General features: G+C 42.5%; 2 protein-coding genes across 5 annotated transcripts; both read left to right on the top strand.

Moving 5' to 3' along the window:
- The first annotated feature begins 360 nt into the window (after positions 1 to 360).
- Positions 361 to 5,072, top strand: LOC122773770 (cyclin P). Its single transcript, XM_044032681.1, has 9 exons — positions 361 to 534; positions 1,341 to 1,466; positions 1,718 to 1,793; positions 2,458 to 2,633; positions 2,769 to 2,867; positions 3,159 to 3,314; positions 3,471 to 3,629; positions 4,240 to 4,418; positions 4,561 to 5,072. The coding sequence occupies exons 1-9, from the start codon at positions 481 to 483 to the stop codon at positions 4,772 to 4,774; spliced, it is 1,239 nt and encodes a 412-aa protein (XP_043888616.1). The 5' UTR covers positions 361 to 480; the 3' UTR covers positions 4,775 to 5,072.
- A 788-nt stretch (positions 5,073 to 5,860) lies between these two features.
- si:ch211-132b12.7 (uncharacterized protein LOC564531 homolog) lies at positions 5,861 to 12,298 on the top strand. 4 transcript variants are annotated; one of them, XM_044031846.1, is made up of 5 exons: positions 5,880 to 6,354; positions 6,525 to 6,728; positions 8,921 to 9,103; positions 9,461 to 9,666; positions 10,114 to 12,298. In XM_044031846.1, the coding sequence occupies exons 3-5, from the start codon at positions 8,929 to 8,931 to the stop codon at positions 11,137 to 11,139; spliced, it is 1,407 nt and encodes a 468-aa protein (XP_043887781.1). In that variant the 5' UTR covers positions 5,880 to 6,354; positions 6,525 to 6,728; positions 8,921 to 8,928; the 3' UTR covers positions 11,140 to 12,298. The 4 variants fall into 4 exon arrangements, with proteins under 4 accessions (XP_043887782.1, XP_043887781.1, XP_043887778.1 ...); XM_044031847.1 differs by lacking the exon at positions 6,525 to 6,728 and having other exon boundaries at positions 5,861 to 5,917; XM_044031843.1 differs by lacking the exon at positions 6,525 to 6,728.
- Positions 12,299 to 12,568: the final 270 nt, after the last annotated feature.

A 12,568-nucleotide genomic window follows, 5' to 3' on the forward strand; every position in this document is an offset into this window, starting at 1 on the left:
GATTTGGGATCTCAGTTATATTAATGTTGTGTGTGTGCAATGCTTTGTGCTGAGAAACACATAAAAACTGAACAACTAAACTAAACAAAAGTATGCAACATTTAGCTTTTCCAGTTGATAATTATGAGAGGGGTGCCCCTTTTCACTTGAGCACCTGCGCTACAAAATGCCTGTTAACGTCACTGTGAGTTTATGTTAACGTCCACATTAATAAAACTACTGGTGTCAGTGTCACGGCTGGTTACAGTATATATGTTATGTACAGTCAGTCACACAATGAGCAAAACACGGTTTAATTTACCAAGCAATAAAGACCGGAAGTCCTTCTCCTGACCAGCCGGCGGTGTCCACACCTAATCAGGCCGTCCCACCTGTCTTTAAGAGCGGCTGTCCGCAGCAGCATGGCCGCGCTCTCTGTTCCGTCGTCGCCTGTGGATAAGTAGCTGCAGCGGCTACGGGAACTGTGTGTCCGGCTGTGACATGGCCAGGACCGGCTTCTCTGACTCCAAGCCCCTGCTGGACTTACACAAGAAGGTGAGGTTATGAAGCCACCATGTCATGAAATAAGTGTTTTCATATCAACTCTTGTTTTGTTGGTTATATATTTAGATTTTCTAGTGTTTTCCCACGTGGAGATTAATCAAATTTGACAAACTCGACACCTAATTGCGTTCAGCTGCAATGAAGTAGGTCACGTGATTGAGGGCTGCAACAGCTCATCGACTAATTTGGATTGAGAACAAAACGTTTTGTTCTCAAACTGACTGGATTAATTCAAATAATTAAGCCTACAGCTTACCTCACCCTGGCCTTAAACAAATAGTAAGTAAATATCAACTGGTTGCTTTAGAACTGCACAGTCAATCACTTTTGCAGTTTAATAGTGAATGTGTGCATGTTGGAAACGGTTCACCTCCCTTAAGATCTCAGTCTTGTAATAGATTAGGTAATATTCTGATGTGTCAGTGCTCCATCCAGTTTAAAATCTAAGCTTGACTTGAATAAAGTTGCATTGCAAACTAAACCACAGGCTTAATATGTCAGAAAAGGCAGTTGGTCTTCTTGCCCAAATCATTCTGCTGTAGTTTCTTTGCTCCTGTGACTGTATTTGCTTGAGATGGAATCATCAGGATGGAATAATTATGAGACCAAGTTGATTTCATGGCATTTCTGTGTATCACTTATAATGCTGCCGTGCAGCAGACTGAACTGCAGCTGCCTCACCATTAAAGATATGTAAGGTCTCTGTTAATGAGGCTGTGCTCGATGCATTTTTTTTTCCATTTTTCTTTTTTTAAATGTCGGATCACATCGGTAAAGACCTTCTGTTGTCCCTCCAGGCGGATGAGAGACGAGCCCCATTAAGAACTTGGGCCAACGCCTGTGGGCCTATAGATCGCTGGCAGCCTGCTGAAGTAGAGGAGTCCAGGATGGCTCCTGTTAAAATGGAGCCAGAACGCAGATGGGTGAGCCTTCTGTCCTGCTGGTCACCTTCTCCCAAAACACAACCATCTTCACAATCTTCTCCTGTTTTTAATCTCCCCCTGCCAGCTCATGACTCTTGCATGTGGTTAGAATAATGTCATGATGTGAAGGCACACATTACAGTAGCAGAACCTAATATTGGTCTGTTGATTTTAGATTTCACCTTTTTTATTTCCTGTCCGATCCACCTGTGGGTAATGTTTGCATTGACGTGTAAGGTGTGTGTTTGCAGGAGAGGAGCATATCGATGCAAACCAGTGAAGGCCTCATCATGGAGTTCCACCAGGACAGTCGGACACACTCGGCTGGTAGTGTAATCAATACCAAAAATTAATTTTTCTAAACTCGGTTCATATCATAGACAATGCATTAGCAGATATGACTACCCGTATGTATGTACGTATGTGCGCGCGCGCAAATAGTATGTAAATACTATCTGTGTCTGCAGAACCCTGCCACTCATTTCCACATGAACAAAGTTCCATAGTTCCATTAATACAGAAATTATGATCCGTCTCAGTCAAGTGCTCCACTTGCTCATACTCTATGTGCAATTACATTCCAGTAGTGGCTGTTACTTGCCATGAGTTCATGCTCATTTGTTTGTCCTTCAATTCTTTGAGTGATTTGTACATGTGTGAATACCAGCAGACTCAAGCAAGTGTCTGTTTACTATAAACCAAGGGTGCACCTCAGGGAGCATGTGCAAATAGGAAAAACCGTCCATGTGCTCAAGTTTTATGATTGTGTTACTCTGTGAGGGACATATGAAAAGTGTGACCCACACGTGAAATGGAAGTGGGAGTCTTACAATGTGCAGTCTTATCATGAGGTATCTGTAATTATTGCACACTGGACCGGTATATGCAGCCATTCTTTGTGTGTGGGGGAGGCTTTTCTCTGCTTTAAAAAAAATAGTGTGTGCTTGGCTAACTTGAGATGACTTGAGTTTTCCTTTTCCATCCTGTTCAGATGTGGATGTGTGTGTGGAGGAGCATGTGCTTCTCTACCCTCACGGCCTGCCGTCTCTGCACAGCCTACAGTCGTTGGTGCCCAGCTTTCTGCGCCATGAGGTAGAGATGGCTCTGGAGAAACTGGGCCTCATATGGGACAGAACCTACGCCTGGGACATGTTCTTGGTCATGATGGTGAGACTTTACATCTGGCTGTTTGGGTCAAATGATCTCTTAGAATGAATTACAGACCTTGTATGACAGGGACAACCTTATTATTGTGATGCGGCTTTTTAACTGTTTTTGTTTCTCGCTGTCTTCACGCTGCAGAGAAATCAGACGTGGAACTCTTTCCCTAACGCTGACCTGCCTCGGCATTTCACAGACGCCACTCGAGCAGTCCTGGTTGACTGGCTTATTCAAGTTCACGTGAGTCTCACTGAAAATGTTTCTTCATCCCTGAAACAAAGCTATTTGTATGTACTCGCACTCAAATGGAGTGCAAATCTTTTACATTTGAGCATTGATTTTTAATGTTTTATGGACAAACAGCCAGTTTGAGTCCATAAAACATCATGGATAATTAAAATGGTTTATTGTAGCCTAACATTCAGTTACAGTTATCAAATTTATGTGTATGCTTTATTTATAAATATATGTGTACACTTTATTGCTTTTATCATCAGGGGTTTTATAAATGTCCTGTTTATTTCCTAACAGGAGATAATGCACTTCCAGGAAGAGACCCTCTATCTGGCGATACACCTCGTCAACTGCTCGCTGCGTCAGCTCAAGGTGACGACTGCTAATCTGCAGCTCCTCGGCATGGTCTGCCTCTTCCTTGCTGCAAAAAAAGAAGAGTGTCTGCTCCCTGAGGTACAGTCTCTTGGCTCTCCCCTCTCCCTATAGTAATAGTGTTGACAATGTTAACTTGAGTTTTTCAGTGAAAGCCAGGTTAATACTCTCTTCCTTTTCATATTAAAAGACCCCTTTGCCAAACATGTCTTTTCCTGCTTCTGTTGCCTCCTCCAGGTGTCTGGACTCTGCTACGTGATGGACCACACCTACACTAAACATCAGCTGCTGCGTATGGAGCGTAAAGTCCTCTGTGGGCTGAAGTTTGATTTGTCCTACTGCCCTCCTCTGCATTTTCTTCTCCTTCTTGCCTCCATTGCACGCTGCAGCGCTAAGGTAGACCTGGTTTCCTTTGCCCCACTTTCTATTTTTAATATTTTTAGGCCTCATGAAAAATCTCATTTACTCAATTTTCTTGGTGGAAATATTTCTGTAAAGGTATTCCGGGACTCCCCTTAACTAATGTTGTGTACAATGACTCAAGCATACTGTTTACTTTTAGTAATTACACCTTATGAAAATCATTAGTATCAAACATTGACATACAAGTTCAAGGCCTTTGGGGCTCTTCCAGCTGACACACCTAGTATTTTAAAATGGAAATTGGTGCATAATTGTATTTTTTTTTTTTAATTTTAATTGGTTTAGGTGATTAACACATGTTCTGTTTGGGGTGACAAAGTCACATGGTCTTTAAATTATTCACTGCAACTATAATTTCTGCTGGTTATCCACTGGGAATCACTGTGTCTGAGGTATTGCTTAAAGGTAAAGGTAGGCAATTTGTGTACACCAATAAATACCCACTACAGCTCCATCCATGGCTTCTTTTACTAGAAACACTGAATGAAAGGGTGCCCTGACATCATCTTTTGCAGGCCTGTTAAAGGAAACCTTTGTTAGTACATGTCATTGAAGTATGACGCCCCTTCTTTTATGCCATCAGGTGGTGTGGATGGCTCGTTACCTGCTGGAGCTCTCTCTTCTGGAGGGTCAGTGTGTGGTGTACCCACCTGCACAGCTGGCAGGAGCGGCCATCTGCTTGTCCCGCCAAGTCTTGCAGGAGCCCCCAACGCCTGAGGGGGAGGCTGCCTGGTGCCTGGCCTCCAGTATTTATGTCGGCAGGTGTGCACTCCCCATATCTGTGGCTGTGTCGTTGTCGGCACTGTAGTCATTTATCTTCATAGCTGCAGAGTTGTGTTTTGTTTTTTTTTCAATTGGATGCCCATTGTTGCTGTCACTGACCTGTTTTTGCCTTGGTTTTCAGCGAGACTGTGCTGCTGAGGATCATGCACATTCTAGCCAGTGCTGCAGCCAATGCCCACGCCAGAGAGACCTGCGCATCTTTTATTAAATTCTCTTCCCCAGAGAGCATGTACGTCAGCAGACACCCAGGTCTAAAAAATGCCTCTGCTCTGTTGTATGCACTTGACAAACTTGAATCACAGGAACCACATTATTTCTCCAAAGCTTCAAGGTAGAGATACTGGACTGATACAACTGGAGTTAATAGACTCGTGTGATCCATGTCTCTGTATCCTGAGGAATAACTATGGGAATGGGTGAGGAAAAAGTGTATAATAAATGTATTCCACAAAGAATTGCATGCACGTGAATTAGCCTGTCTATTGCACACCTTTTTTATGATCTTATCTTGCAGCTGATATAGAAAATATTTGAATTGTACTGATGTGTCCTTGTCATTTGTGGAAAAGATGTGAGTTGTCTGACAAGTCATCTGAAGTTTTAATGTAAAAATAAAGTGTCTGCTGCAAAGTATTGTTTTGTTTTGTTTTTGCAATTTCATGAAAGTTTAGCATTCATATTTATCCAACAGGCATTTCTTGGAGATTTAAAAAAAAAAAGTCTGCATGATTTAATTAAAACTTGGTTGAGATATGTGGGACTTGTTTCTGTCTTGGTGTTTTTAAAATAATTAACTTTTTCCAGGGTTGCAGTGATATTAAATGAGGACCCTAATATTGTGATAATTATGCCAATACTTGGAATAATTAATAATACTCTAGTTACTCACAGCATTATAGAGCTACCAAGAGCTGATGCATTGAAATGCCTTGTTGGCTGGTCAGGGATGTGAGTGTATCTGTGGCGTTTATGGTTCCTGGGTGCATGGGGAGTGGAGGTCGGTATATAATGTGGGTCTGACCCCATGAGGTGTTGCCTCACTTTTATGCCCCTCAGTTTTATTTGATAAAAACGTTGCCCTCATTTCAGTTACTTACTGATGCCAGAATTGGAACTGGATGGGCATAAGGTATGATATTCTTCGTAATTGGCTCTTATCCTTATGTTGAAATGCTGATGCATTCAGCTTGATTGCACAATTTATGTCAGCAACAAGGTTTCACTGAATGCTCCTTTCTCTCTATAATTTAATCATGAATCCGTGATTTAAACCCAACCGGTACGTTACCTTGTTTTGTTCCTTAGCACTTGGGTTACTTTCTTCTACTACCACACTGTCAGTGCCTGGCCTGCCCGCTGCACGTGCGCGAGCCTCTGATTGGCTGTGGTGTTTCCTCGCAGACGAATGAACGCGTCGTCATCGTGCCTGTGTGGCTAGGTGGTCCCGCCCCCGGCAAGCGGCTCTGGGTTCAGCTAAGGTAATGCGGACGCTAAACGACAGACACTTGACAAAGTGCGGGTTTAATCGTGTTATCGGCGAGTTGTTCCCTCAGTATTGTTCCTCCACACACGCGTTAATGAAACGAAGTGTCTGTTATTGATGTTTTTGTTAGGTCGCCCCACTTCCAGCAGGGAGTTGTGCTCCTCCGGGTTCAGTTAAGGTAATGCAGACACGCCGGGACAGACACTTGGCAAAGTCCGGGTCTAATTGTTTTTTTTTCCAGCGAATTTCTCTCATTAGTGTTCCACCACGCACGCTTTAATGATACAATGTGTTTGGTATTGATTATTATCGCGACCTCTGCTTTTAACGTTTCGTCCTTACGTCAAATGGCGGCGTCAAGTTAGCGAGAATTAGCCACCGGGATTTCAAAACACACGTCTTTAGAGTTGCCACAGATGAACACACTTTCAGGTAAGTTCTGTTCGAACAATACGAAAGTAGTGAAATTAGTCAAGTGCTGTTCAAATTGTTGTAATAAGTGGGGTTTCCTTACTTAAACGTGTATCGGTTTGTAGTTGTATTTAATCTATGGCTTTTATTTGCAACCAACCGGAAGTGACCTTTCCCTTTTCCCCCACTAGCTTGACGGACACTGCTGAGACAGCTTTGACTGGAGTCGGTGTATTTGACAAAGAGAGGAAAATGAATCAATTTAAACTGTAATTCTCACCGATCATTGTCACAGCGTGGAATGTCTTTATAACATTATTCTGTACCTGCGTTCAGAATCTGAGCAACAGGAAGAAAACACCGTTTACTGGAAATATTCTTTGCAACACTTGGAGGTATGACTCGTACTAATGGCGCGATTATAAATGTATAGGCTTTGATATAAATAAATTTACAAAGTTCCTGCTAAATATGTCGCCGTTTTTATAACTTTTCAGGTGTGTTCATGACATGAAATGCAACGATACAATGTTGAAAGTTTCAACTATTTCTTACTGTTTGTATTTGCTTTTGTGTATGTGTTGACGAGCATTATGAGAAAATAGTGTATGTCAGAGAGGGCAGGACTAAAAAGTAGTGTTACATAACAGGGAGGGAGGGGGGAGCGGTGCTGCCTTCACGGAACCGCTCCCTTCCAAAATGCGAGGAGCCGAGACATATGACCAACAATAACGACAGAATTAACAAGTTCAAATGCTTAGTGACATGTGAAACTGTTGTGAAAAGGGAGTGTTTGTGTTTATCAAAGAGGAGAGCGCTGATGCATGGTTGACTGCCTCCTGTGTTGTTAGCACTGTTCATTCCCCTGAATCAAACTGCTGCTAACTGAACAATAACTTTCCTCTGACGTGACCTTGACTGGGGGTTCATACATCTGATCATGAAAGTCAAATATACATTCTTATTGTTATGCATAAGTCCTATCCAGCAGACGGGTATGGGGTTGCTAATTATTACACTGATTGTCAACTGGTTTTATTGGGGTTTACTAAAATTAATGTTTTGTGAGTCAAATCAAGTTCACTGATATATATTTTTTGTGAATTAATTTATGTGAACATATTGTGGTTTCTTTGCTTCTCTATGGCGATAAACTAAATATTTTTGGCTACATGGTCAGCCCTTAGGTCCTCACCTATGTAAATATTAGAACGTTTTAGACTTTTTTACAATTGTTATAACCCATTACCCTTTCGTCAGGGTGAAAGGTGGGATACACCCAGGACAGGTTGCCAGACCATCGCAGGGCAAAAACACAGAGACAAACAACCATTCACTCTCATGTTCACACCTGCGGTCCATGTCCAATTCACCTGTGCATGATTTTGGACTGCGTGAGGAAACCTGTAAACCCAGAGAAAACCTACGTAAAAACAGGGAGAACATGTGAAATCAGGCTTTGAACCGGCGGCGTTCTGATCTCAGTTTTTTTAAATGTTCTGGTTTCTTTGCTCCTCTATGGCAGTAAACCGAATATTTTGGATTTTTTATATGAATGTAAACCTTTCAGGACAATGTCAATTTGAGTTTGGGAAACAATGATTTACTTCTCAGCCATATTGGCTACACGGTCAGACCTCATGTCCTTGTAAAAACTTATCTCACCTACTTCTCTTAGAGGCAAACATATCAGAGGGCACAGCGATGGCAACCAGTGTCATGTAGGGACATCTATAAGAGGTAGTCTGGCTGATGATTTCCTAAGATGACTCAGTAACTCATAAATAGCACCCACATGGAAATATTTTTATAAAACCAGCTACAATCCTATGGCTGTTTGGTAAATGGTATATGTACTTGATGAGTGCTTTGCCTCATTGTATCACAGGTAATTGTCTTATTTAAACACCCATGCTACTCTGTACAGATTGCTTTGTACAACAATATAGTGCTGATAATAACTTGAGCCATGTGGACATGTTGCTATTTGAACCTGTTCTATTAAACTTATTATAAGACTGAAAATAGTTTTAACCTCAACACAAGTGGTGTTTTCTTTTATGAGCATTCATTAAAAAACATGAATTCACTCTGGGCTCAAATGTCTTTGCCTGCGTGCTTGGATTACAGCATTGTATTTGTGCACAGGTCTTAATGGAAGGTGTGCATATGCTGCCATTGTGTGCCATAAGTTCTCACTGTTGCACTGCCTAAAGGCAGACACAATCACCAGTAGGTGACAGAGATTTCACTTTAGGGCAGTACAAGGGATTCTTTTTTTTCACAATGACACTTTGAAACAACACCAATGGCAAACTGCAAAGGATTTGCTTGACATTATTTTTGTTTATGATTAGGTTCCAAGCGCACAAGGTGCGGAGGGACATACTACACAGAGTTGGGATTGGAGCGGGCTACCTTCTTGCTGTGAGGCAAAAGTGCCTTTTTGTTACTCTTACCACTAGAGTTTGTCTCAACACGCTGTGTGTGACAGCCAGAGGCATGGTGTGATCTGAAGTTCTGTTTTTGTGTCAGTGTTTGTATGGTATTCATGGACTGTGCCAATATCATGTGTTTTTCCCATTAGGGTCCAGTATGCCCAAGGAACAGCCTCGTTTAAGTGAGCCGAGTCCCTGCGATGCCTCCAGCAAGAACGCCAAAGATAAGAGCAACAGCACAACTCTGCAGGCAATTTGTGACACTAAAGACACAAATGATTGCAGTGGCACTGGCTCCCACTGCAGCTCGGAAAAAGACTCTGGCTACTCTGGTGAGTTTAAGTACACATGGCAGAAATATGACCAGAGAATTCACAACATGCCAAATATGATTATCTATTGTAAAAGGTTGGGTCATTTCATTGTTTTGTAATTTAACATTGAGAAAGAGGTTACTGGGCTGACTTCCATGTTTATTTTAACTAGGGGAACATACTTTAAATATTAGGATTAAGTGTGAAGGAACTGTGGGTTATTGTGACAACCATGGTAGTAAATTACACACTAGAGTGTTCTTTGTTAAAAGAACACACCAGTGTGTGCAGTGCTGACTGAAATACATGGGAATGAGTATTGATGCTGTTATACTTGTGGTTTTTAAATTCTAAACTGCTCCATCTTGACTGCAGAATGCTCAGATTGGCAGCAGACAGATGTAGAGGACCAGCATAGCAACAAAAGCCAGTCCAGAGGCAGTGAGTGTACAGAGATTTCACAGTCTGGCCAAAACCAAAACCAAGAGCATGGGCAAGGAAATCCTGGGACTCCCCCCCTGATCCCGGCAGGCCGTGATCTCCGGACCATTTACGTTGTCAAGAATATGATGCTGAAGCAGGTAAGACAGGTGTAGGTTCTTACTGAATCTTAACCTTATTTCATGTCATTTCATCAACTGAAGTTCAGCAAACATTGGGAGTTAGTTTACCACGATAAGCAGTAGGTGGCACCAAAGTCTATGTCACTATTTGAAGACTTTTTTTAAATTTTGGGTGTTGAAAATGACTTTAAAACAGGCCAATGGACAAGTGCCTCATGACAAAGGGAATCATTATGTAGAAACTAATGTAAGAACAAAACTATTTACAAGTCAGTGGACACCAGAACCACTGCACAGATTTGCAAAGGTAAGCTGCAAAATAACCACTTTGTGTTAGAATAACGTAGTAATTGTTCATATTTGTTCATATTTCATTAATAATCGCAATCCATCATACTGACATTTTCCTTTTAGTCCATGTTTTCCTTCTCTCATTCTTGCTTTCTTTTGTCTTCCCTGTCCCAGCAGCCTGACACAGTCCAGAAAAGTAGTCAGCCGCTTTGGAATAATAAAAGCAAGGAGTCCCGCAATGCTGGTGCACCCCATATGATTCTCTGCCAGCAGCCAATCTTGTTGCCGACCGCCCTGCAGCTCCACAAGCCCTTGTCCCGGAATCCCAATGTCACAGGCAAGAAAGTAAATGACACATACTTTCCTATTTTAAACTCCTACCCCCGCATTGCACCACACCCTAGCAAGAAGCCGCCTGATAAATCTTCATCAAATGATGAATCCCAGAATCTGAGTAAGAGGGTGTACACAGAACACAAGACTGATAGTACAACTGAAACCACGAGTCTGCTAGAGCAGCACCTTCATAAGCAACCCAAATTAGCAGCGTCGGCCTCTGGACAGCCTTGTACCTCGACAACCAGAGATACTGTCTCTTCCTGTTCCTCCGCTGCTTCCTCGAGCCAGTGCTCCTCATCTGTGTCCCCCATCAACACCACCACCTCCACCTTTCTTGCAACCAGAGGCCTCCGCAGATTTGGCACCACAAATTTTCACCACCGCCGTTTCCTCAACACGGTAGAAATCCTCCGACAGTCGGGTTTGTTGGACATTACGCTGCGCACTAAGGAGCTGCTGCGCCAGAGCAACGCCACAGAGCAGAACATTGCCCAGCTTCGCCAACACACAGAGCTGTTGTGCCAGGCTGCTCACAACCCCAGCAGCAGACTGGAAGGTATTACGCCCTGGGAACATTTACACAGAACCATGGCTGAGTCAAGCAACTATCCCAACCTCAAAATCCTACAGGAATTACTAATCCCCACTCATCAAGATTCTCCTGCTCAACCAGGGAATGTTGTCACAGGTGAAGCCCAGGGGCCATTTTCTGCTGAGAATCCAGATGTGCCACCGTCTCACCTCCTCAACACAATGCTGAACCTGAACCAGACCTGTCCTTTATCACAGCAGTTGAAACAGAACAGGGAGCTTGATGCCGCTGAAAAGAACATGATGCCTCCTGACAGCTCTACTGGTTAGCACAAGCTGCAGTGCCTTGAGGAGAAGAGCGTGTACTCAGGACCAGCCAGTGGTGAACTGGTAGTTAGGTCAGCATGTATTATGTTTGCGTGTTTTTTTACTTTACAGCTTTGGTTCCAGCTGATGAATTCACCTGAGCAGAGTTAAGCGTCTGAAACACGATCCTATAATTAAAACATTAAAGTGCAATTCATTTCCATGACATCATCTTCGATCACCACTGCAGTCTTTGTAGAGCCGCACACAGGGGGAGGGGGTCTCTGCATGTGAGCCACTTAAAGGATTATATGAAAATTGAATGTGTTTCCTTTGGAGGATGAGAACTGACTGGCACTCAGGTGTTCCTTAATGAAGATGGCTTCTTCCTTATGTGCTACCAGTTTAGCTGTCGCACCTGACGAATTACTTTATTTCAGGAAAATGTGAACGAATCCATCTGCTAACTAGATAAATGTGAGAGAGAGAGAGAGAGCGCTCACCAAGATTGGTGCCTTAAAAAATATCATCTGAAGAGAAAAATGTCCCTTAAACAAAACCAGTGGCACAGCTGGGAGCTTAATGTTGTGGAGAAAACCCTCCTGTTACATTAGAGACTGCTGAACTCTGGACTTCTGCAGGGACTTGTTTTCAAATACCCTTCAAAGCCTTAAAGACTGATTTCATTTGCTTTACCACATCACCTTGAGCGATTATTATTATATTATTCACCAAAGTCCTTATTCTTAACATATATATCTTGTGATAGTGAAAGCAAATCACCACAGACTACGACTTAAACACAATATCTCTCAGATAAACAGTCGCACCATTTCCTCTCATGCAGCAGGTTTCCTTTTTTATTTGTTTGTTTTCACTTTTTCTTTTTGTTTACTCCGAGCCACTTGATTGTTTGTGCTCTGTTGTTTTCTTCACAGATGTAGCATCATTTGCTTTGTGAGCCTTAAAGTTTGACAACGTTGATATGAAAAAAATATGTTGACTAAAGTGACATAATGCATGCAGTATGTGTATGACTTTTTGTTTTTGTTCTCCATCCACTTTGTGCTCGTGTGCACTGTCAGTGATGCACACAAGCTCTGAAATCTGAAGTGGTTTATACTGTGTATATTACATAACTAAGGGTCAGGTATTTCAATAAAGCAATATAAAATTGTCTAAACTGTTTCAGTGAGTGTCATGAATTGACATAACCTTGAATGAATCCAGCTGAGCAGGGAACGAGTGGCTCGTCAAGGTTTTAATGCATGTGTGGCACGATTACTCCAGGCTTGTCACTTTGGGAGGAATTTTGTCATGTCTTGTCCATCCGTCTTTCATCTATTCTGCTTATCTTTTAAGTTCCTCGAGTTATGGCACATAGGCCTCTTCTCGTGGGGGGGGGTGCTGTGCCAATCTCAGCTGACATAGGGCAAAGGTGGGGTCACACCCT

The sequence above is a fragment of the Solea senegalensis genome, linkage group LG8, assembly GCF_019176455.1.
Source record: "Solea senegalensis isolate Sse05_10M linkage group LG8, IFAPA_SoseM_1, whole genome shotgun sequence".
Lineage (NCBI taxonomy): Eukaryota > Metazoa > Chordata > Actinopteri > Pleuronectiformes > Soleidae > Solea > Solea senegalensis.